This window comes from Lissotriton helveticus, chromosome 5_1 (assembly GCF_964261635.1).
Source record: "Lissotriton helveticus chromosome 5_1, aLisHel1.1, whole genome shotgun sequence".
In the NCBI taxonomy this organism is placed as follows: Eukaryota; Metazoa; Chordata; class Amphibia; order Caudata; family Salamandridae; genus Lissotriton; species Lissotriton helveticus.
The window spans coordinates 650949381-650975251 of record NC_136065.1 but is presented as its reverse complement, the minus strand read 5'-3'; the positions used below and the strand labels follow the sequence as shown (position 1 = coordinate 650975251).

Sequence of the window (25871 nt, the reverse complement as noted above, 5' to 3'; positions counted from 1 at the left end):
GGGTCCCGGAGTAGCGTGCTACTCGCCGAAAAAGCGCTTTGACGCCTCGCCAGTAGTAGTAAGCGCTATACAAATGCAATTACAATACAATACAATGTCTGTACCAGATAAGGCGTTACTGAAGGGAAGTAACTTGTATATTTGACAGAGACATCTAGCCGCAGATTCCTTACCTTTGAATAGATACCCAAGCAATACCATCCCCAGAGGAGGGACTGTGGACAAGTTTAGACCAGGAAGCCCTGCAGGACAGATTCGGTCAAAAGGCTGTCCCTGCAGATTTAACTGTCCAGGAAGTAATGCTTGGTGAACGTGTGCAGTGATGCCCACATTGTTGCCTGACCAATGTCGAGTACTGGGACTCCATGTTGCAATGCGGTGATAGCAGCTTTAACTCGGGTAGAATGAGCCCTTAAGCCTTCAGGAGGCTGCTTTTTGGCCAGAGCACAGCAGATTTTAATGCAAAGGACAACCCATCGAGAGATCGTCTTTTTCTGCACCGCACAAACCTTCTTCAATCCCACATACCCCACAAAGAGTTTGTCGTCCACCAGGAATTCTTTTGTGCTGTCATGGTAGAAAGACAATGCTCTTTTTGGGTCCAGACAGCGGATCACTCCTCTTCTTTAGAAGGGTGCAGAGGAGCCTAGAAAGTGGGCAAGGTAACAGATTGTCCCATTTGGAATGGTGTTACCAATTTTGGTAAAAAAGAAGTCCTAATACGAAGCACCAGTTTATCAGGGAAGATGGTCAGTTAAGGATGCTTAGTTGATAGAGGCTGCAATTAGCTCACCCTCCTCGCAGACGTTATTACCACTGAAAAGGCTGTTTTGATGGTAAGCAGCCGGAAAGGGGCAGTTGTGCAGAGGTTCCAATGGAACATTCATCAGGAAGGTGAGAACCAAATTAAGGTCCCACTGAGGCATGATGAAAGGGGTAGGTGGACACATACGTACAAGCTCCTTAAGAAAGCAATTTACAATAGAGGATTTGAATAATGAGGGTTGGTCTGGCAGCCTCAAGAAGGCAGACAGGAATGAAAGGTACCCTTTGAGAGTGCCCAGAGCAGAGCCGTTGTGGGAAAGGGTCAAAATAAAGAGAAGGACTTGAGAGAGGAAAGCAAAATAGATCTTTTTGTACAATATTTTACAAATATTGTGCCACAGGCAGGCATACCCGGTCTTGGTAGAGGGATGCCTGGCTGCCAAAACAACATTACAGACTTCAGGAGGCAGGTCGAATGGTATCAACTGCCGCAGCTTAATCTCAACGCAAGGCGGTGTGGAATTGACAGGTTACGGTGGAGGACCCTCCCCTGCTGCTGTGAAAGAAGATCCTCCCGAAGTGGCAGCCTGTTTGTAGAATCAATGCTCAGTTGGTGAAGCTTGGGATCCAAGACTCTCCGTGCCCAGTCCGGAGCCACAAGAATGACTCAGGCCTGGTCACACCTGATCTTCTTGAGCACTCTTGAAATGAGTGGTATTGGAAATGTGTACAGGAGGCCTGAGCTACACACGAAACAAAAAGCATCACCAAACGGGTGCTGCCTTGGAAACTCCAGCGTGCAAAACTGCTGACATTGCACTTTCTCAACGGAGGCGAACAAGTCTAACCAAATCCCCCCCCACTGCTGAATTAGACCTTGTGCCGCCTCCAGATGGATATGCATTTGTGATCCACTAGGCATTGATGTCCGAGTTTGTCCACCCTGGTGTTCAGAGAACCTTCCAGGTGTTAAACCACCAGGGACAAGCCCTGCTGTTTCAGCCACGTTCAGAGATGCAGGGCCTCCTAACAAAGTATCCATGACCCCACTCTGTTTGTTGCAGTACCATATGGCGGTAGTGTTGTTTGTGAACACCTGAGCCAGCTTTCCTTAATTGAAGGAAGAAAGGCTTTCAATGTCAAGCAAATCTCTCGGAGCTCCAGCAAGTTGATGTGGAGTGAGGACTGCGCAGGAGACTAGAGTCCTCTGATCTCCACCTCTCTTAGATGGCCACTCCATCCCAGGAGTAGCGCATATGTCACTGTTTTCTTGTCTGGTTGGGGAAGGGAGCGGAGTCTGCCCTCTGACCCAATAGCGGTCTGTTGGCCAATACTGCAGGTTCTGTGCAGTTATCGCCAAGATCTGGAACATGTTGAAGAGATTCCTCTGATGCTGCGCCCACTGGAACTTTAAGTCTTACTGCAGAGCCTGCATATGCCACCTAGCATGTGTCACCAGCAGGATGCAGAGGCCAAGAGGCCCAGCAGCCTCAGAGTCATTCTCACAAAAGTCCAGGATCGAGGCTGAAACATCCGTATCATAGCCTGAATATCCTGGACTTGCCGTTCGGAAGGGCCCGAAACAGCACTGAATCCAGAACAGCTCAGGTGAAAAGGAGTGTGTGAGAGGGAGTTAGGTGTTACTACGGCACGCTGATTGAGAACTCCAGCGCCTACAGAAGGTTCCACCATAGTCTGGAGGTGGGAGACGACAGCCTGGGGTGAATTTACCTTCAGTAGCCTATCGTCAAGATAGGGGAAGACTGTCACCCCCTAATCTACGCAAATGAGCTGCGACCACTGCCATCACCTTGGTGAACACCCGAGGGGCGCTGTTAAGGTCAAAGGGCAGCAAGGTGAACTGAAAGTGCTTGTGGTCTAGTGTAAACCGCAGATGGCCAAGCAGGAGGGGAAAGTGAAAATAGGCGCCCAGTAAGTCCAAAGTCCAATGCTACCATCCAATCTCCTGGGTCAAGGGCAGAGAAGACCTGAGCTAGAGTGAGCATCTTTTCTTTTTTGACGCTGTAGTTGAGGACTTTTCCTTCTTCGGGACCAGAAAGTAGTGGGAATTGCAACCACAGCCTACTTCTGGCACCAGAACTCTCTTTCTGTGGCTCCCTTGGCCACGAGAGTCATGGCTTCCTCCTGCAGCAAAGCCAAGTGACACGCAGTCAGCCAGTGGTGAGGCGGAGGGATGGGTAATCTCGAAGGAGAGGGAGTAGCCCCTTCGGACTGTCTGAAGAACCCACCTGTTCGAAGTGATGTTTTGCCAGTGGTTGAGGTGATGGCTGATCCTGCCACCAAGGGGCTGCCCAAGAACTTGAAGGACCGGACAAGGAGGGGTTGGAAACAGTGTGGCCACTGAGAGGCCCAAAGACTTTGCCGTAGCCCGCGAGTCCTTAAAGAGCTTTAGGGCCAAGCATGCTATGCCTCCAAATAGGCGGATTCCATGAAAGGACATGTCCATGAATGAAGCCTGAACTGCCCCAGAAATGCCAGAATTTCTCAGCCAGGTGTTGTGTTGAACAGTCACTGTTGATGACATTGTGCTGCCCAGTTATTCAGTTATGTCAAGCCCACAATGAATGGCAAACTTTGCTGCATCTTTCAAATCTGATACCACTTGGGAGAGAATGGCTGGGGCTTCCTCCAGGAACTGTTGCAGAACTTGTGCAACCGTTTCCCATAGGGAGTGGGAATAATGGCACAATAGGCATGCAGTGTTCACCGACCGCAAGGCTGGCGGAAGAAAAGATTTTCTTATCCCAACTATCCAGCCGCTGGGATTCCCTGTCCAGGGGTGAGGAAGGGGTACCCCTTGCGAGGTAGAGGCTTGGACCATCAAGATCTCAGGGGTAGGGTGGCTGGTGAGGAAATTTGGGTGACTCTGTGCACAGCGATTTGAGGAGGAGATATCCGGGGGCAAGACCTCCATATTGATGTTTATCTTGACATCCACCGAAGGGAGCTGAAGGTCCAGGACCACAGCTGCCCTTCTCACCACCAAAGCATATGAAGTTCCATCCTCCGTAGCCACGGTAAGGGGAGAAAGCAGGCCAGAATCTGGAGAAGTATCCAGTGCACTGGGCTCACCCAATTCCTCATACCAGTCCATTTCCTGTTCATGCTGGCCTTGTAAAGGGTCCAGCGACCCCTACCAATCTTCCTCCATTCCAAGCCTTTCAAAATAAGGCTGAGCAACAAACTTAAGACTCAAGGGTGCTATAGGTGTCGGATCGGCATTGATAGTCGCCGATACGGCTCTGGGTCATCCGAGATAAGAATGCAGCTGGCACAGCCAGGGGGAGCTGGTGGCGTCCGGAGTCTCGGCGCAGTAGCCGGCACCGGGAAAGGTCGCAGTGGTCCAGATAAATTACCAGATCCATGGAGGATCACACGTGCTGGGGCTGGACCAGCTGGCGTGGAATTTGATGGAGACCACTCGGTGCCTCTGGGGCCCGAACACGCGCCGGAAGGGCCAGGCCGCCAAGTATGAGGCACATGGCATCATAAAACTCATTGAGCTGGACAGGGGTCGCTCTGGCTACTGGGAAAGCAGGGTAGCACGGTGCAAACCCAGGCACAGGTTCTGCAGAACGAGGCTTTGAGTGCCGAGATTCCTCCGTCACATCGGCCGATGGACGTGGAGAAGTTGAAGCACATTTCTTGTGTTTCTTATGCTTCCTACCTGACGACTTTGAGTTGGAGGAGGAGGGCTTAGGACTCCCGGGGCAATACCCGGACATTCCTCTTGACCGGGACAATGACGTGGTGTAGAGCACTGGCCCGCATGCATCTTTAGGGACCGCTTCCTCAAAGCTTTTGGAGCCATGGCCTGGTAGTCGGAGCATGACTGAGTCGGGCACTCTAGGCATCAATGATAAATCAGGCTTAGATCCGTCACCGACATGGTGCGGTGGCAGGCGATGCACAGTTTGAATCCAGAAGTCTGCTTTGACACGTTGGAATAAACCTAAACACCAAAAAATGTTTGACAAACCTTTGAAAAAAGCATGTCAAAAAGTGCCAGAGGGTAGGTCTTCTTTGTTCAGCGCTGGCTGGCGCGGAAAGATAAGAACTGACACCAGGGCGCAGAGATGGTGCCTATATAGGTGATGCAGACGTCACATTGATGGAGATGATGCAGATGACGTCACGCGGAGCTGACTGCCGCCATCTACTGGAGCACATTGGTATTGCTTGAAGAAAAATCTTCCGGATCCAATCTGAATCCTGGGAAATTCAAAGTTAAGGAATAAGCGGCTAGATGTCTCTATCAGACAAAAATGTAAACATACAAGCCACATAGGTTGTTTGAGGGTATAGATATAAAGTGCTTCTAAACAGCAAAACATTCGGTCAAACCCCCAATTATAGGGAAGGTAGCTTAAATCACTGTGACTAGTATGGAGCGGAATGCAACTGTGAGGGTCTCCGGCGACTCAGCGAGTAATCTGCTTAACATATGTAGTTAAAGTACTTCAGGTTAAAGTGCTACTGGAAGTGCAGGATTAAGGTGCTTCAGGCAGATTTATAGTGTGCTGTAAGTCCCCCCCCCGTGCCCTCTTGCTGTCTAAATAAAATGCCGGCAGCTTGCTCGGTGGGAGGGCCGAGACCCTCTTAACTTCTTGCCCATGAATTACTGGGGACAGAACCACACATTACATGTGAAGGATTAAAGTGCTTCAGGCTAATATTACCCACCCAGTGGCCTCTTACTAATTAAATATTATGCCAGGCAGTGGAGTCGATAAGGAGAGCCCCTGATGCATTTTTCCCCGTAGCCTCCGGAGTTGCCTGGAGAAATTAAAAAGCAACTTAAATGTTTTAAAGAAGCGAATAGACAACTGAGTGGATTCCCCTTTTTAGAAAACATTGCATTGCCAAGTATGAATATTCAGGGACTTCAAGGTGGGACGTAACAAATGTCTTCTATGCGGTACAAACATTTTACAAAAGCAGATTATATGAACAAGGGACTCTACTCTTCATGGCACATAGCCTGCAATGTGTGTCCTTTGCACTCCATCACCTGCCATAACTATAGGCCCTTAGGGGGATCAACCCAAACAGTAGTCTCATTGACAATTTCTTCTGGCACTTGGTGAGGTCTGGGACAGATACATTGAAAGCACCCCGTTCATAAAGGATTACAGTCCAACTACCTTGAATTTCTCCATCAGAAACTTCAAATCACAATCAGCTGAGATAATTTTAGCTTGTTTTAATAGTTATCTCTAAGTTAGCTTCAGAGAGTTATTGGTGGGCCAAATGTTGTGTGCTTCCTGGGTATTCATAGAACTTTTCAGTTACTGCTTCCACAGGGTGTGTTCCTTTTCTAATGCAGGACACAAAAGATGCTTTAAACTGCCTATCTGCACCCTTTTTAATTTTAAGCAACAGTGAACATTCTAATTAGCTTGATGGGTTCTAAAGTCTCTTGGATGCCATTGGTGCCCTGTTGAGGGTAAAAGAACAACAGGGGCGCCCATTTCCTATTTCAGCATGTGTGATCGCTGACCAGAGATGGAGAGACCTTTAATATATTTATTAAATGGGAGTGGGCTATTGATATCAATATGTAGTCAAGGTTGGAGATTCACTTTTGCGACAAATGGATGCAAGTCAAATGAGAGTCTGTCTTAAATATACCATTCAGCAGGCGCAGCCAAGTATCATTCAGTACAGAACTCCTTTCTTGACTTTGCTTCTCTGGTATTTGGAATTGCATATAGGGTGAAGGGATAGTCCAGTTTTATCCGACGGTCCCAGCACCCATAGCTAATACATTTCCGTTTAAATCACCTATATCTGGTCATATAACTTTGGAGTGGGTCATGTATAGCTCAATCAGTGTTAGCAGCAAGTGGGCCAGTGTCTCAGATCTTTTGGCTTTTGTAGGAAGCAAATAAATGCTACAGATGATCAAGGATCGTGGGCTATTGTTGTAAGATTTGTAAACCAAATTTAATTTTTGTTTGATCGGTTTATTAAAGATTGTATGTTTTGTTTTGTATACATAAACAGAAAGCAGTGCATCATCAGAAAAAAGGCCATACGGAACCAATAGGGAATCAGAAATTCCCGATAACTAAGCAACGATATAACTGCTTGGTTACAACAGTAAGCATAAATAATATAGGCGATGATATTCAACCTATCCTGTCAGACAAAGCAGTCCCTCCCACCATCAAAGAATCTGAACAATTGTATTAAGCCGCAAAACACATCTGCAGCCTGTGCAACAATTTACATAATCACATTTTATATGGCTTCAACCAAATTTAATTTAGTGATATTAAAGTTGCCTTTCACCACATCCACCATGGAAAGCTCGTTTTTCACATAATTTTAAAACGCCATCAGAGACGTCCACCCACCTTCGATCAAATGGTGGGGGTTTGTATACCGTATAATCAGACCAGTGAGACAAATCGAGTGCCCAGGTTTCTTGTAAGGATACAATATCCACCGTTCTCAAAATTAGTACTGTCTTCTTTTCCCCCCTCAACAGCGCAAATTTGCTTATGTTCTGGCATGAAATCAGTGGACCTGCTGTAGCAACACTTGTTGAAAGGGCTGATTTTTTCTAAACGGTAGCTACTTAGTATAACCCCAAAACTTCCTGTATGGTGAATGGAATTTCTTGGTGGGAAACGAGAATCACAAATATTGTGCTGAGGGTTGCCTGTCCTTAAAACTTCAAGAGCCAAATCATACTTCTGTCAAAACAATCTTTAGCCATCAAAGGGCAAGCTCATCATAGACGCTTGGATATATACTGAAAACCTGGTTTCTCAAATCCATGAATGCCTTCTACGCAATACAATTGTGCCAATCACTCTGACAACAGACTGTTGTGTCAAAGCCAGGAAAGAGGACATACTTTGTTGAGTCCCGGACGTTAGTCTAGTTTGAGCACGCAAGGTCTTTTGTGATTGCCATCAAGAACTCACTGGCCATGTCCCAAAAAGAATGGGTATAAGTGCCCAGAAGACATAATATGTTCAAGAATCTTAAGGCTAAACTAGTAAAAAAAAAAAAAGAACATGCTCTTTATAAATGTATCAATAAATGTCGACTCTCTAGCCAGAAGAATAAGGAGTGACTTTATTCATTAATGCCAGTGCACTAGGCTTTCAGGCATCGGATGCATTGTCAACAAAAAAAAACCACAAAAATAAAAATCAGGATCACTGGGGAGGGGGGGGGGGGGCTCTGTATGTCACCTGACCGTGGGTTGACCTACCAGGTGACCCAAACACAGATTAGACCGGGTGGCTATAAGAGTGTTTGCTGAATGGTAGGTGAGACTCAGAAGTAGTAGGACCTGGTTGAAGGATCTCATTTAACAAGTCTGTCTTGGTTTCAAAAGTGACCATCTGTATATCTAGCACTTCTGCTGCCCTTCACACAACTAATGCAAAAGACACTTTATTCTCCTGGTGGATCAGGTGGCAAATCTAGCTCAGTCTCTGATGACGTATCTAGCCCACTTTCATTTTTTTAAGTCCAAGCGTAGCCTGTCAGCGGTGCGAGGGGAGTGGAGGGGTAGGTTGTCCTCCTCTACATCATAATTGTTGTTGGGAACATTTTGCATATCTTGAACCACATCAGTACTGGATCTAAATAAGGCATTTAGCCTCTGATAATACTGGCTTTGAGCCAGAAGTTGAAGATTAACATCTGTTTGTAAACTACGGGTTGTGCTTTTGTAATCTCGTATGGGCCTGAAGAGAGCCGACAATGGCTCAGGGGCTGGCATGGCAATCGAGATCGGCATAGAAGAAACTGCTGTGGACCCAGATACGACGGTGAAAGTGTGAACCAATGTCAAAATGGGCCCAGGACCAGATCCCATGAGATTCGTTTAAGCAGAGAGGCAGGAGGACGTCCAACTAAAGCTTGTCACTGCATGGGGCCTGAAGGTATGCCAGTGGGAGCCAGAAGTGTCTAAAGGAGAGGAAGCATGGCCTTCTTGAAAGCCTCTGCTTGCTACTGGGTCTACGACATCCCAGGAAATGCAGGGAACCACCAGGACCATTTGCTGGACCAGATTTGAGTCAGAAGATGCTTGTGGGGTATGGTATTTTGATAGACTCCCTTGCACCTTTCCCCTTGATTTCTAGAAGTGAGATGTGGTTGAGTTCTGCTTTGTATTTGTGTGCTTATGGTACGACTGACTTCGACTTACAGGTAGACTTTGAGCAGGAAAGAAACTTCACTTGAACAGGCGGCTTATGGGATCAAGAGTAACCCTGTAACCTGGATTCGAAGTAGCTGTTATATTTAGACTGCAGCCTCTTCCTATGTTTGGGGAAGTAGTTTCACCACACACTCCTGCATACCCTTTGGGTTCCTGAGGGCACATTTACTGCGCAACTTGGAGTTGTGACTGGAGACCTAGCGCCAACTGCACGTCATACGGGTCCATAACTCATATCCGCTTTTTTCAGCTGTGGTGCGGCTTGAATTCTGTCATTTTGGCACAACACATCATCCCTAGCACACGCTATGAGGTACAATTTGAGTCATTGGAAGACCGTCACCCTTCGGAGCGGTATTACAGTTCAGCCTTCAAGGCGGTGGAAAGAAAGGGATTGCCGTCAGTGTACAGGGGGGGGCACTTATTAGTGTCTGCTCCATCATTTCCCAGACACTGCATGGCCACAACATTGTGCCGCCTACTCGGACAGCAGAGCATTGCTGTAAAATTCTCTGGATCCACTCTGGCATACAGAGACATTCCAAAGATGAGGAATATGCAGTTAGAAGTAGCCATCAGACGATCTGTATTTGCAAATCTTGCCTACTAGCAGCACAAGGATCCTACTTAATGTCCTAATTGGCATACCATAAGGTGAATCCTTTTCAGAAATGTTGATGAAAACCAGATAATGAACCAACCAGGAAGCGGGCAGCACTTTTTATTACTCATGTTTTTAATGATTACTATTTGTACTAATCAAGTTCAAATCTATCGAGAGAGGACTGCTGTACAAAAGTCAAAGTAGGGGATAATTAATATTCATCCACACACAAGGTGGAGAAACTAAGTTTTAAGACTGGACACTCTGGTTGGGAAGGAGGAGATCTAGACTTTTTGTAGCATGGCACAAGGTAGTTCAGCAATCGTGTGGCTTTTTCTACTGTGTTGGGTCCCAAAATGGTTAAGTGTCCAGTCAGGAGGGAGTGTCAGGTTGTTGTTATTGCTTCATTTGAAAATGTATATGTTATATTTAGCCTGTCTCTTTTCTGTCTATGGGATTCCACTGTGACGCACATGATGTCACCACTAGAATGTTTGGTGACATCATGGAGTGTTGGGGGCTTGCCTTGGTCACAACTGGCAGCTGGCACCAGGCAGGCTGATTGGCAAGGAGGTCACTCCTGGTGGGTCTTCGCTATATCTTTTGTATTTCCATCTTAATGACTTGACCTGAAATCCAGCCTGAATAAAGTAACCTGATAATACACTCGGCTCATGGACTTCTATTCACAACATTTTTGACGACGTTTGGACAACCTGGAAAGAACTTACAGAGTGTAAAGAAATGGAGTAAAGATATAGAGCCTACAGCGTGCAGGAAACAAAAAGGAAGAGTCTGTGTATTGAAAGAACTTGGAAAATAATATTGAAACTACTGAAACTAAGAGAAAAGAAGCACCCTGGTAAGTCATACCAGTGTTCATAGTAATCAGGATGGCCTGCAAACCCAGGGTGTTGGTGTGCGTGAGTTTATTATTGTGGCAAAGTTGGCGAGGATCATAATTGCGTGAGGATATGCTGCAGTACTGGATTGATACATCGATTTAAGAACTGCGTGCCAAAAGCAACTGAGAAACTGATGTAAGAACTGCGTGCCGAAAGTAACTGCGTGCCGAGAGCATGCGCTCTTAATTGGTATTCAAAACTGTAATCGGAAGTTTTGATTACGTGTCTAGGGAGAGTTCAATTGGAAGCTGTTAAGATCGTGAGTCTGGGAGAGTGGTAATTGGAACAGTACTTTAGCGGCTGTGCTTTAGAAGATGCGCAAGGACTTGTAGAGAGCAAGTGACGGCGCATACTTCGTGAATGTTTTATTAAAAAACCAAAATAGTTTCAACTGCGTAATGCGAAGTTCACGACCAATGCTTAACCATCATCTTCATGATTTAAAAGAGGTGCGCGAGAATCGCGTGAAGCCTACCTTCGCTCCTCAACTCTTTATGACTTTGTGGGAGTTTTGTTGTGCCGCACTTTCACGTTTTAGAGCAGCGGCGTGCCACCCGGCGCAACGCAATATGCGTGCCGCCATTTTGCGCTGATGTAGTACTACGGAGGAATAATACATAGAGCCTTTGTTAGGGTCATCACCATGGAAATGAGCCTTCTGGGAGATGTACCAGGCTTTTCACATTTGATCGTGATATCTCAGCAGAATGAATTGGCAGACAGTGACACTTTTCAGCGACATGCTAGCAGATGGGAGATGTCGTGAAGATTGGAGGATGTTCATTTTCTCTGGCTTCGTCCTACCTATCGAAAGGACAATTCAAGGGATTCACTGACAAGGGTACTTTTATAGATAATACTACTACTGCTGCCATGTGGAGGACAGCACTTCTTTGATAATCTCGGGTGAGAGATCGCTCACCGGAGCACGAGACTTTCTCTTGCATTATGTTGCTGGTCATTGTAATGTTTGACTCGTTGTCCGTGTGGGTTCAGTGAGGGGTCAGTGGTAAATTGGTACTCATTAGTGCCTTATTGCTGATGTGTCGTAGCGGAAATGGTAGTGTGTTTTACAGGAAATGATGGTGTGTTTTCTGGAAAGGGTGGTGTGTTTTACTGGAAATGGGGGGGTGTTTTACTGGGGATGGTGCTTGGTGAGTGGCGTACTATGGTGTATTTGTAGGGTGGTGTGTTTTTTGGGGTGGTGAGTGCCCCATGCAGTCTGTTTTAGGTGGTAATGTTGAAATTTGAGTTAACAGGGTGATACCCTGTTACATGTTTATTTTTGAGAGGGAAGCTATATGCTACATTTGTTTTAAGTTTACAGGGTGAGGTGCACTTTGTTGCATCCTTGGTTGTGGGACTATATGTGTCCCAGTTATGGAGTTATGGTTCACAGGGCGTCGTGTGCCCTGTTGCGGAGTAAAGAGTACTCCAATTTTTTTGGCTCACGGGGTGATGAGTGCCCTGGTATGGAGCAAAGTGTACTCCAATTTTAGTTTTAGGGGTGGTGAGTTCCCTATTACATATTTGGTGGCGGAGCAATATGTACTCCAAGGTGTGGTTCACGGGGTGAGATGTACCCCGTTACGGAGAAAAGTGTACTCCAATTTTAGTATTCGGGGTGGTGAGTTCCCTTTTACATATTTTGTGGCGGAGCAATATGTGGAGAAGTGTGGCTCACTGGTTAGAGGAGGTAGACCCTGAAGCAGAGGTCAGACCCGGGACCAGGGTTCAATTCCCGACGCGGCAGGGTCTTGAGCCCAAAATATCCACGGACTCGATAATTCTCGTTTCGGTGCCTACTCGAATCACGGGTTCACACTCTGCAGCTCTGGGCATCAGCCTGCTTAATCTCCACTACGGCCCCCCTGCGGCGGGATGCCTGGCTTTCACCTTGGGGATGCCCAGTACGGGTATCTCACAGGGAAAAGCCAGGACGGGTTCCCAAGGCAAGCGCCGAGATGCCTACGGGTAATCGAGCGCTATATAAGAACGCATAATAATAATAATAATATGTACTCCAAGGTGTGGTTCACGGGGTGAGGTGTACCCCGTTACGGAGCAAAGTGGGCTCCATTTTGTCACAAAAATCAATTTGTGTTTGATTGTGTTTCCCAAGGAAAAGGGATGAGACTAGTTGTGTTTGGGATTTGTTAGTAATTACCTTTGGGACTTGTTACTAATTACCTGAGGGTGTGAGGTAGTGTGAATGTTATCTTAATGCTCTATCTTTAGAATGCATTGTGTACTTTGATATAATTTTTTTTATATTTTGTGTGAAAGTGATGTGATCATAATTTAGCCCTTTGATGAGTCAAGGAGCAGCATACAGGATATTCACTGAAGTATCAACAGCGAGCAGGGTGCTGCCTCAATTTAGGTGACAAAGTAACAGTGTTTGTTTTTTGGGTCTGAAGTCTTCTTTGGATTAGTAGTGTTTGTAGGATTTGAATTTGCAAAGTTGTTAGTCGGCTGTCTAAGCATTGTTCCAAATGAGGGTTTTGAAGGAAATATTACGGTCTAGACTGAAACGGAGTTATTTTGCAGAAAGTTGCTGTGTGAATCCACCCAAGGTCTTGTTGCAGAACATTACCTAGAGCTATTAGAGATAAGTCTAAAGGATTATGTTAATTACTCTGTAAGCATCTGTATTTGGTATGTAGTGCTGTAGATTCACATGCTTTGCATACTCCTGCCATCTAGTGTTGGGTCAGGATGTGTGCATTTTTTTCTTCAAATTCATTGCCAGGATTCATAAGCACATGGACTAAAATCAACTTTACCTCAAAGTCTCAATTATCAGGACTTCTATCAAGTTCTATGCAGAATTGTGCTTCTAGAAGCTTGAAATCTTAAACTAAGCTAGAGGAAATATAGAAGTTCAAGGCATGCGTGGCTCTAGATACACATGGTTTGCATACTCCTGCCATCTAGTGTCGGGTCCGGATATGTGGTTTCGAAGAAGTCTTTTAAGTCATAAGGTGAAGCGACTCCTTCTCTTGGTGATAATGCGCATGGACATCGATTTAAAAATAATGCGCATGGACATCGATTCCATTGTTAGATTATTAGTAGTGGGTTTCTTGGAGAGTGTACGGTAAAGGAAATATGTAAATGATCACAGTGTCTTTGGCAGTCTTCTTTGTGTGGTTGATGTGTTTAAACTGAAGCCTATAGGGCAAAAGGGTCTAAGACGTGTATCCAGATGGAAATTAAAAAGTTTCTATGATAATAGTATTTAATATGTGCATGGTGATGCGGTTTGCAGTATAAATGTTGTAATGTATTCCAGAACTAGTGTCCAGGGAGTTAGATGTCTACATGACAGGTGTATTAGGAATAAAGTATAAAGGTTCTTGGCTTGGTGCACGAGTATTGTGTGGTGGTGGTTGTGACATATTCTGACTTGTCATGAAAAAGATTCTGGCCCTTGACGAAGGCTGAGACAGGAGTCATCCTTATCTCTGTCTGCCCTCCAGATACATAAGTAAGGATGCCCTGGGAACTTGCTTAAAAAGGAGAGGAGGTGATGGCACGTGAAAAGCACCCAGGTGGCTGGAGGTAGTATCGGATCTAAGACTGCCACATAGGTTGTCACACTTAAATCCTGCTGGGGTAGTTGTTTAATATGGCCGCAGCATGGAGTGTTCACCTGCAGATGGAAGAGCAGCACCGGACAGTAGCAGTGTGCTTTTTGAGTATGGGTGAGGAAATGGTTGCTTAAGCTGGCAGGAAAACATATTTCATACACCAAGTCACAGGTATATACTTAAACTTTGGCAGGCAAATTTATCATGAAACACCTTAATCATATATTTATTAAAAACCTTTGTAAAATACCTAAAAACAAGCTGGTTATCCTTGCAGAGGTCTTCGCAAATATTGGACATTACCTGAATTGTGCTGATCTTTAGGAATGTATGACTTTCCAAGAAGCTGCACTCCCTCTTTTAAACCCATGGCTTCCAAGGCATTGATTAGTCCGTCAAGTCGCCCACCAATAAGCTAAAAGAAGGAAGGAATGTTTGCTGTTAGAATAAATTGAACAGAAGTACCAGCTAAGACAACAGCAAAACTAAAATTAGAGAAATTAGGAATTACTTCATAACAGCGTAGCAGATGTCCGCTGGGAGACGCCGAATCTTTGTAGGTTTCCACCAAGCTTTGAAGCTGCAGCCTCTTAGCAAGTTCCGTCCAGTCAGATCCACTCTGGCCTCTGTTCAGTAAATCCTCTAAGCGATGTTTGGCATCCTCTTCCAGGGAAAGAATGCTTCCTGAATTCAAAGCATTATAGATTAATTATGGTGTGTGTAAATTGAGTTCAAATGAAAATGGCTATATTTATAAAACAGCCACAACACCAATGGCCGCAAAACCGAATAACATTTCAAAGTACCACCTCTTTGGCACTAATACAGAGGTAATCTTCCAGAACCAACCTCAAGAAACTGGCAAATTACCCAAAGAACTAACATCAGTGATACTACTACAGAAATCAAACGCAGATAAACCACTGCTAAAACCAGACCAATGAAACCATTAAGATGACTACCAACACCTTGAACTAACCAAAGCTAATTACAAACCGGTAGAACCAACCATAATTACAAGCTGAAGTACCTCTAAAACTTATAATAGCGAAAGCAAAAACGCCCAAGTTACTACTGTAAGAGACATTAGGTAGAGATAGATTCCTTACCTTAGAATATCCCCAGGACTCAGACTGGATCCGGAAAGTTTTTCGTCAGCAGTACCCCTGCGCTTCGGTAGGTGGCGTCGTGCGGCTCCGCGTCCGTGGCTGGTGTCGTAGGCACAGAGATGACGTCACGGAGACTACTTAGGCGCCACCCATGAGCATTGACGTCAGTTCTGTACACGGCTTTCCGCGCCAGGAACACAGAGCCATGCAAGAAATTGACCACTGGTGCCATGAAACTAGGGCCCTGAAAGAGATGACCTTAACCCTAGAAATCAGTTTGCAGAACGGGAAGGATGGGTGGGGCGGTAAGGAATTTATCACTAACTAATGTCTCTCACAGATATATTGTTACAGAAGTAGTAACTTGTGCATCTGAAAGAGACATGTTAGTGATAGATTCCTTACATTAGAATAGATACCCCAGCAATACCAACCCCGGTGGTGGATCTGCGAACAAGATTACACCAGAAAGTCACGGAGAACAGAAAGGCCAAAGAAACCGTCTCTCCAGACTGGTCTGGCAAGGCAATAATGCTTGGTAAACGTGTGCAGCGAGGCCCACGTAGCTGCGTGACAAATGTCCAGAAAGGCAACGCCGCGTCCCAAGGCAGTAGTGGCCGCTGTTGCCCTGGTAGAATGGGCACGCAGCCCCTCCTTCTTAGCCAACGAGTAACATGCTTTGATGCACAGAACGACCCACCGAGAGATGGTTTGTTTGTGCACGGCCCGACCTTTTTTGGAGCCCACTTAGCCAACAAACAGTTGGTCATTCCCCAGGAACAGTTGTGTGCGCTTCAGGCAGAACGAGAGCACACGTTTTGGGTCCAGACGGTGGAGCCACTCTTCCTCTTTTGAAGGATGCGGAGGCGGAAAGAAGGTGGGCAAAGTGATGGTCTGCCCTATGTGAAAGGGCGTGACAACCTTTGGCAAGAAAGAAGGACGAGTCCTTAAAACCACCTTGTCAGGATGAACAAAAAGAAAAGGAGGTTTAGAAGAAAGAGCCTGGAGCTCACTCACTCTTCTGGCAGAGGTGATAGCTACCAGGAAAGCCGTCTTTAGAGTGGGAAGACGTAAGGGACAGTTATGAAGGGACTCAAAGGGAGCACACATCAGATAGATCAAAACAACATTTAAGTCCCATTGAGTAAATATGAAAGGCACAGGAGGAAACATGTGTGTAATGCCTTTGATGAAACGATTAACAACTGGGGACTTAAAAAGAGAAGGCTGATCTGGAAGCCGTAGAAAGGCGGAGATGGCTGAAAGATAGCCTTTGATAGTGCCCAGAGAAGAGTCTGCTGGGCCAAAGAGAGAAGGAACAGAAGGACCTCGGAAAAGAGGGGCAGAAAGGGGATCCACAGCCTTTGCTGTGCACCATGCCACAAATTTGTTCCACCTGCAGGCGTATACCGTCTTAGTGGAAGGAGGCCTGGCTGCCAGAATAACATCCCAGACTTCGGGAGGAAGATCAAAAGCTGTCAACTGTCGCCGCTCAATCTCCACACATGGAGGTGGAGGCTAGACAGGTTCGGGTGGAGGACCGTCCCCTGCTGTTGTGACAGAAGATCCTCCCGAAGAGGCAGTCGGATCAGGGGATCGATCGCCATGCTGAATAGCTCGGGATACCAATATCTTCGTGCCCAACCCGGAGCCAGAAGGATGACTTGGGCCCGGTCGCGTTGAATCTTCTTCAGCACTCTGGGCAGAAATGGTATAGGCAGAAAGGCGTACAACAGACCGCAGCTCCACTCGTGATGAAAAGCTTCACCGAGCGAGCGCCGCCTTAGAAATTAAAAAGCGCAGAACTGATGACATTGCGTATTCTCTTCGGTGGCGAATAGATCTAACCAAGGCTCTCCCCACTGCAGAAAGAGACCTTGCGCCATGTCAGAGTTCAGACACCATTCGTGATCCATCATGCACCGACAACTGAGTTTGTCCGCCCTGGCGTTCAGAGAACCAGACAGTTGTTGAACCACCAACGTAATGCCTTGATGTTCCAGCCATGTCCAGAGGCACAGAGCCTCCTGACATAGGGACCACGACCCCACCCTGCCCTGTTTGTAGCAATACCACATGGCGGTGGTGTTGTCCGTGAACACCTGCACTACACATTCCCGGACTGAGGGAAGGAATGCTTTCAGTGCAAGTCGGATCGCCTGAAGCTCCAAAAGATTGATATCTGATCTCCGCCTTTCCCAAGTGGCCGCCCCATCCCAGGAGGGACGCATCCGTCACGACTGTGTGCTCCGGTTGTGGAGGGGAGAGGGATCTGCCATTGACCCAATTGCGATTTGTGAGCCACCACTGCAATTGTCGTGCAGTGCCCTACGAGATCTGGACATGATCGGACAGGTTGCCCGGATGCTGTGCCCACTGGAACTTCAGGTCCCACTGCAGAGCCCGCATATGCCATCTGGCATGTTGCACTAGCAGGATGCAGGAGGTCATCAGACCCAGGAGCCAGAGGGTCATCCTGATTGAAACCAGGGATAGAGGCTGAAAGATCGTAATCATAGCCTGAATATCTCAGACTTAGCTGCTCGGGAGGATAAACCCAAAACTGCGTAGAATCCAGAACCGCTCCGATGAAGGGGAGCTTCTGAGAGGGACTCAAGTGCGTCTTCGGCACGTTGATGGAGAACGCCAGCAAATGCAGGAGGTCGGCCGTAGTCTGGAGGTGGGAGACGACTGCCTGGGGCGAGCCTGCCTTCAACAACCAGTTGTCGAGATAGGGGAAGACTAGAACCCCTGATCTGCGCAGATGAGCTGCGCCTACCTCCATCACTTTCGTGAACACCCGAGGGGCACTGGTAAGGCCGAAGGGGAGCACGGCAAACTGAAAGTGCTCTTGCCCTACAGTGAACCGTAGGTAACGCCGGTGGGCCGGCAGGACGGGGATATGAAAATATGCGTCCTGCAAGTCCAACACTACCACCTGATCTCCAGGGTCAAGGGCAGCCAAGACCTGAGCCAGAGTCAACATCTTGAACTTCTCCTTCCGGAGGAAGCGATTGATGTTCCTGAGGTCCAAGATGGGGTGCAGGACCCCTTTCTCCTTCTTCGGAATCAGTAAGTAGTGGGAGTAACAACCACGTCCTACTTCTGGCCCAGGAACGCGCTCGATGGCCCCCTTGGCCAGGAGGGCCGTGACTTCCTATTGGAGAAGCGGAAAGTGATACCCCGACATGCGGTGGAACTGAGGTGGCATGGCTGGGGGGGGGGGGGGTAGGGGGGGCAGACTCGAAGGGGAGGGAGTAGCCCCTTCGGACGATTTGCAGCACCCACCTGTCCGAAGTGACAGAACGCCAGTGGGGGAGGTGATGGCGAATCCTGTCGCCCACCGGTGTGGGGTGCACCCCAAAGCTCTGACTAGGAAGGCTTTGAGGCGGATGCTGCTGGAGCGGAGGTGGACTGACCCACACGCTGGCCCCCTGTCCCGCCACGCCAGGAACCACATCCGCGCTGAGGTTGGTTTTGCGCAGGCTTTTGGCTGAACTAACGTGTTGGGGCACCCCTTCCGTGGCCACGAAAGGAACAAAAAGCAGACTTGGCTGGGCGCGTGGTGGAAAGACCCAAGGACTTGGCCGTAGCCCTTAAAACGCTGATTATCGCAAATAGGCAGGTACCATCAAAAGGCATGTCCATAAGGGAACTCTGAACATCCCCTGAGAACCCCGTCGACCGTAACCAGGCGTGCTGACGGAGGGCCACTGTGGTGGAAATTGTCCAACCCAGTGAGTCCGCGGTGTCCAGTCCACACCGGATGGAGAACTTTGCGGCATCTTTCACCTCAGCCACAGCTTGGGAAAGCACTGCCTGAACTTCCTCCGGACACTGAGGCAGCATCTGCGCAACCGTGTCCCACACAGCGTGAGAGTAACGGCCCAAGAGGCATTCGGTGTTCACCAACCACAGCCCAAAGCTGGCAGAGGAAAACAGTTTCTTGCCAAACTGTTCCAGCTTTTTAGATTCCTTATCTGGCGGCGTGGTAGGGAATGCGCTTTGGGAGATGGAGGCTTGGATGACCAGGCTCTCCTGAGTTGCGTGGGTCGTTAAAAATGCAGGGCCACCCGGGGCCGGGCGATGACGCCTGGCCACGTTCTTATCCACGGGGACCCCCGTGGCTGGCCTCGACCAGGTGCCCATCAACACATCAGTTAACGCCTCATTGAACGGTAGCAAGGCTGCATAGAGCTTGCCGCAGGCTGAAGGACTTCAGCGAGGAGGTTAGTTTTCAGAGTTACCGTAGGCAGGTCAAGGTCAAGGGCCTCAGCTGCCCTACGGAGCACCACAGTGTATGTAGCACCCTCTTCCATGGCCACAGCAGGAGGAGAAAGGAAACCAGGCTCAGTGGAGAGGTCAAGGCCACCTGCATGCTCCGACTCTTCTGCCCACTCCTGATCTGACTCGCACTGCCATGCAAGAGGGTCCTCAGACCCCTCCCAGTCATCCCCCTCCTCCACTGCCCAAGGCACAGGCTGCAGGGGCGGGGAGGGACAGGGGAATAAAAATGGTCCAACGTTGCCGGGAACGGGCTCCATATCCCAGTTAGGCTCCCAACCTGGAGCAAAATTATCCGATAACCCGGGCAAGGGCGGAGGTGGAACCAACGGAACCCATTGCGGCCGGGTAGCGGAGCCGGCGGCAAGGGCAGGCCCCCAGGTGGGACCGTGGGGCCCGAAACACACCGGCGGGAGCCGGAGACCTGAAAAGGCGGACCATGGGAGCAAGAAATTCTTGCACCTAGGCAGGAGTTGCCGATGGACCCGGATAAGGTGGGCAGGCCGCGGGACTCACTGGCTCCAAAGGAGCCACGGGGGAGGTACCCCCGGCCCCTTCGTCCACATCCGGAGACCAACAGGGGGTCGTCGGAGAGCGTAAGCGCTTCTTCGACCTCTTCTTATGACATCTCTTACCTGACTCAGAGTGTGAAGGCTTGGACCCCGAGGAGCGGTGATGATGGCTCTGCAGTCGGTCCCTCGAGCGACCCCTGGACCTCGAACGGCACGGAGACGACTGCCGGGCCTCCAGCAGCTTACGGGACTGCTCCCGCAAGGCCTTCGGAGTCATGGGCAGACAGTCGGAACATGACCGGGAGTCATGGTCGCGCTGCAGAAAGTACAGACAGATGCCACGGGGGTCGGCCACCGACATCGTACAGTGACAGGCCCCGCAGGATTTAAACCCAGGCATCCCTACGTGGCACCAGGAGTCAAAGACTCAAAAAGACAAAAGTCTCAAAAAGTTTGTAAAAAGTGACTAGGGTACGTGCTCTAACCAGATCTGCGCTTGCTGGCGCAGAAAAATAAAGAACTGACGTCAGCGCGCAGGCGTGACGCCTAAGTATTCTCCGCGACGTCATCCCGGCGCCTACAACGCCAGCGACGGACGCGGAGCCGCACAACGCCACCTACCGACACGCAGGGGTACTGCTGAATAAAAACTTTCTGGATCCAGTCTGACGCCTGGGGATATTCTAAGGTAAGGAATCTAACACATGTCTCTTTCAGATACCTCACTCACCAAGTAATTATATCAAATATGCTAACCACATCTAGAATAATCCATACCTAACAGGTAAAACCAACTCAATATTACCCACAGCCACAACCACCTGCAGGGAGTAGCCAAACAGTCTCCAAAATAAAAAATAGCTAATTCACCTCTATAATAAACCACAGCATGTGCTTAGTCATGGTAAAATCGGCCTACACCTGATTTGTAAATTTAATTTACTTATAAGTCGCTTATATATCGTACTACACGTACCCACGGGCTGTAAATTAAATGCTACTAGTGGTCTTCGCAATCACTGTGCCACCCACTAAAGTAGGTACTCAAAACTTGTCTCAGCCCTGCGACTGCAGCCTGTAGTGCAGTTTTAAACTGCCATTTCGATCTGGCAAAAAAAAACCTTTTGCCAGGCCTCAACCTTTCTTTTTAATACTCATAAGTCACCCCTGTGGTGGATCCTAAAGGCTCAGAGGGCAGAGTGCATGATATTTAAAGAGTAAGGCATGTGTAATTAAGTTTTACATGTCCTGACAGTGAAAAACTCCTGAAGTCGTTTTTCAATGTAGCACGGCCATCTCTCCCATTGACTAACATTGGGTTACCTCAATACACCTAATAATGATATCTTCAGTTTGGGAACAGGTAGAGAAATGGCAATGTTCAGTGTCACATGGCTGCAAATGGCCTACCTGTGGCATGGTGTGCTGTGTGTTTCTTCCAGACATGGGAACAAAAGGGGCCAGGGTTTAGAAGGTGTGTGTCTGCCTTACAGAATGGCTTGGGAGGAGCTGTGCCCTCCCTGTTTACACTTCAAAGGGTCCCTGTATGAAGCACACACAGAGGAACCTGATAACAGGCAAGCCCTTGCCTTTGTCAACCTAGACAGTTTGAGTCAAGCCCAGGGGAATGGGAAGAAATGACCAGGACCAGTTTGGGAGTAGCACCCCATACAGCAGGTGGCATATTTATAGAGCACTGTTCAAATAAAATTGGTCTGCCCTCACAATAAAGCTATCTTTTAAAACCAGACACCATGACTTTTCAATCAGTGCTCTCCATGCCATGGTTGGCAACAAGAATACCCATTCTGGAGGAGCCGAGCGCGAAACCAAGATGGCCGTGTGAGCTCTCGGCTCCCGAGATCCCAGCAGCCCGCTACATTATCCTGATCTCCATCCTGTGCCCTGATGGTGAAATCGGGCGGCGGAATGGAAGCGACCCCAGGAGCTGTGCTTCCGGGCTCACTCCGGTGTCGGGGAGCGGAGCGGCGTCGCCCGGAAGTCTGCGGCCTTCGGCCCTCTGAGCTGGGGCATGGAGTGGCCATTCAGTCCGGCAGCAGGTGGAACGATAGAGGGGCCGATACCCGGAAGTTGCCGGCACGTCTCCGTATCCGTTACCACTGAGGAAGTGCTTTGGGCGCTTTAGCCCGGTCTGCCGGGATCCTGTATCCAGCCGCTCGCTGTCCCCGTTGAGGCATCTGAAAACCATCAGGAGCGTGCTGAGGCCAGAAGATCTGCGGCTTAGGTATGCCTCCCCGCGGGGGTCCCTTTGTGAAGAGAGGCTGCGGGGTTGCGCCGCGCCCACTGAGGAGAGCATATAGAGGCTGGACCCCTGGGGACAGTGAGGTGTGATGTGTGGCCCCCGGGGCAGAGAAGCGACCTACTGGGGATGAGGCCAAATTGGGAGCTCCAGTCACTGCCGGTGGGCGCCGGGGTTTCAGAGAGGTGCCAAAGGAGTGGTTGCAGTGGGAGACGGCCTCGAAGATTACCGGTGACAGAGGCAGAGCCGAGGGAGGCACATTGCAGGGCCCGGATCAGGGTGCTGGCCTGGTGCGCTTGACAGTGGCTGGGGCGCTGTTGGACCTAACCTGAACACCAGCAGAGGAGGATATCTGAGAGATCTGAGATAGCGATCACAAGCCGTATACACAACTCCTGTGCTGGAAGCGGTGGCTGCTACCTGGTGCTGTCCTGGCATCCGCCGTTGGAGATGAGACCCGGTTGAGGCGTACTCGCTACCTCCCGCTGCGTTTTGTGCTGTTGCTTACGCCTGGGGCGAGGTGAGGTCGCTGCGGCGGTCACCACTTGATAGTGCGCCCGGAAGAAGACCCTATCAATCTATGCCTATCAAGGGGAAGGCGCACTCAGAGTGGCACAGTACAGAGCAAGGGGCTCCTGTCTATCCCGACCAGCGGCGGACCATCTGCGATCTCGGTTCTGGGGTGGCCATTTCAGATCCCACGGAGGGGAGGCGACTGCTGTGATGGCAACGAAGAAGGATCCAGAGAAGACTATGCCCAGGTCATCGAAGGTTCAAAACAAGTACAATCCAACAAGCTTGACCGCTACCCAAGGGGTCCCCGTTGGAGTCCGGGAGATCCGCGTCGTCGGGAGGAGACGCGGTGGCGCCCTCTTGGAGCCAACGCTGACAGATGTTATGGCGGCGATAAACGCCGTCCAGTCATTGCTGGGGGGGAAAATGGAATCATTGGACAATAAACTTGACGCAGTCACGATAGAGGTCAACCTGATACGTGCAGATCTCACGACGGCCAGCGAGAAGGTGATGTCGCTGGACATCAAGACGGCTAGTTTGACAGACGATGTGGCGGAGCTACAGCGTGAGGTGCGGGACCTTAAGACATCCCGAGATGCTACAGACCGGAAGCTTGATGAGTATGAAGGGAGAGCCAGACACAACAACGTACGAATTCTTGGAGTGCCCGAGAGGTCAGAGGGGCAGGCGCTGGGTTTGTTTGTAGAGGACATTGTCCTCCAACATCTCAAGTCGAAGGGTCTTAGTAACTTCTTCACAAATGAGAGGGCCCACAGAGTGCCGGGAGGGAGACCGCGACCTGGGGCACCCCCTCGCCCGATGATCGCCAAAGTGCTTAACTTCCGGGACCGTGATGCCATACTGCGTTATGCAATGATGTATCCGTCTCGGCTGCGAGTGGAATTTGAGGGGAAGGCCTGGTTTTTGGCCTCGGATTGGATTGACTCATTTTGCCACTGGATTCATGCAAGCCTGGCTGAAGACGGCTGAAATCCCAGAAACCGGTCCTAGGAAGCTTGTTTCCGGTCCAGGGAAGGCATGGCTTGGCAGTTCAGGCTGGACTGTTCCCATGAGGCACAGGGTCAGACTGATTTTCATATGGCCATGTTGGAACTGGGGTGGCAGAGTGGGCTAAAGAACGGTGATGGATCAAACCCAGATCTGTTGACTGGGTGTGAATGTTGATTGGTTCAGATGCTCCGTCCCTCACCACCCCCTTTTGTACCGCTTTGTTCGCCATAAGTTGGCAGGGTATGCTCAGACGCGAGTCCCTTGCTCACTTTGCCACTGGATTCAAGCAAGCCTGGCTGAAGACGGCTGCAATGCCAGAAACCGGTCCTAGGAAGCTTGTTTCCGGTCCAGGGAAGGCATGGCTTGGCAGTTCGGGCTGGACTGTTCCCATGAGGCACAGGGTCAGACTGATTTGCATATGGCCACGTGGGAACTGGGGTGGCAGAGTGGGCTAAAGAACGGTGATGGATCAAACCCAGATCTGTTGACTGGGTGTGAATGTTTGATTGGCTCAGATGCTCCGTACATCACCACCCCCTTTTGTACCGCTTTGTTCGCCATAAGTTGGCAGGGTATGCTCAGACGTGAGTCCCTTGCTCACTTTGCCACTGAATTCAACCAAGCCTGGCTGAAGACGGCTGAAATGCCAGAAACCGGTCCTAGGAAGCTTGTTTCCGGTCCAGGGAAGGCATGGCTTGGCAGTTCGGGCTGGACTGTTCCCATGAGGCACAGGGTCAGACTGATTTGCATATGGCCATGTCGGAACTGGGGTGCCAGAGTGGGCTAAAGAAGGTGATGGATCAAACCCAGATCTGTTGACTGGGTGTGAGTGTTTGATTGGTTCAGATGCTCCGTCCATCACCACCCCCTTTTGTACCGCTTCGGATTGGATTGACAGCAGACCCCCGGCTGGGGTGGCGGAACAGGAACCTGATGGTAGGGAGTAGTGACTTGGACGGTACAGTTGGAGGCAACAGAACTGTTTTGAACTGCTGGAGAGACTTAGACGTGGGATCGGTTCAGCGGTTGTTTCTCTTTATCCTGACAAACTACACTCTGGCAGCAAACTGATTCAGGGCACAAGAGATCCTTTCGGGGCTGGGAGGAGGAGCGGGGCAATGGTTACCTCCTATTACTACCTTTAGTTAGCTATTGGGGGGGGGTATTGGGCGACAGGCACACTGCGAGTTGGGGATGGGCGTTAGCCATATGCAGGGGTGCAGGGAGGGGGGGGTGGAAAGCGGGGTGATTAAAGAGATCTGGATTAGAGATCCTATTGTATACAGTAACGTTTGCACTGTTGGGTTTTTCTTTATGTTTTTTCTTTATGCATCAGGTGGTAATGTTGCAGTTGGACGATACAGATATTGGTTAACTGTCGTATGTTAGCCAGGCTGCGGGGATAAAGGTGCTGAGCTGGAATGTAAATGGCCTGGGAGATAGGATCAAGAGGGGAATGGTAAATCAGCTTGTGAGAAAGCACTCACCAGATGTAGTACTATTGCAAGAGACACACCTCATAGGCAACCGCTGCATGGCCCTTCATAAAGGGGGGTATAAATTGGTGGCGCACGCTGGGTTTAAAACGGGGTCCAGGGGCGTTGGTATATTGCTGAAAAACTCCTTTCCCATGGTAATCCAGGCCATGTGGTTCGACCAGAGGGGCCGTTATGTTGGCATCTCTGGACAGTGGGGGGAAAGACAGTGACTTTCTTGTCAATATATGCACCGCCTGGCCTCCAATCTGACACTTTCCGGGACCTGGGTGCTGTTTTTCTCACCTTGCCCCTGGGCCTCTTCGTATTAGGGGGCGACTTTAATGCAGTGTTAGATGGGGAGATGGACAGATATCCAGCGCGGATACTTAGACCATCGCAGTGGTGGCTCCCAGACTTCCTTGAAACAGTGGGACTTGTTGACAGCTGGCGGGTACGTAATCCGACACAGACACACTTCACACACGTGTCCGCCGCACACCACAGTATGTCCAGATTGGATTACATGTTTATGTCGGCAGTCATGACAGCTACAGTTAAGGAGGCATGTTACCTTGGAAAGGGTATTTCTGATCATTCTCTGGTGTGGTTGTGCGTGAAGCTTGGGCAG

At 49.1% G+C, this 25871-nt stretch overlaps 1 protein-coding gene across 2 annotated transcripts in view; it reads right to left on the bottom strand.

The window, feature by feature from the left end:
• Positions 1-25871, bottom strand: part of NFKB2 (nuclear factor kappa B subunit 2) — a 192656-nt gene that overhangs the window by 6196 nt on the left and 160589 nt on the right. For both annotated transcript variants that reach the window (XM_078643046.1, XM_078643047.1), the window contains 2 exons: positions 14585-14757; positions 14377-14488 (listed from right to left, as the gene is read on the bottom strand). In XM_078643046.1, the coding sequence (XP_078499172.1) occupies positions 14377-14488; positions 14585-14757 (285 nt within the window). The remainder of the gene's footprint in view (positions 1-14376; positions 14489-14584; positions 14758-25871) is intronic.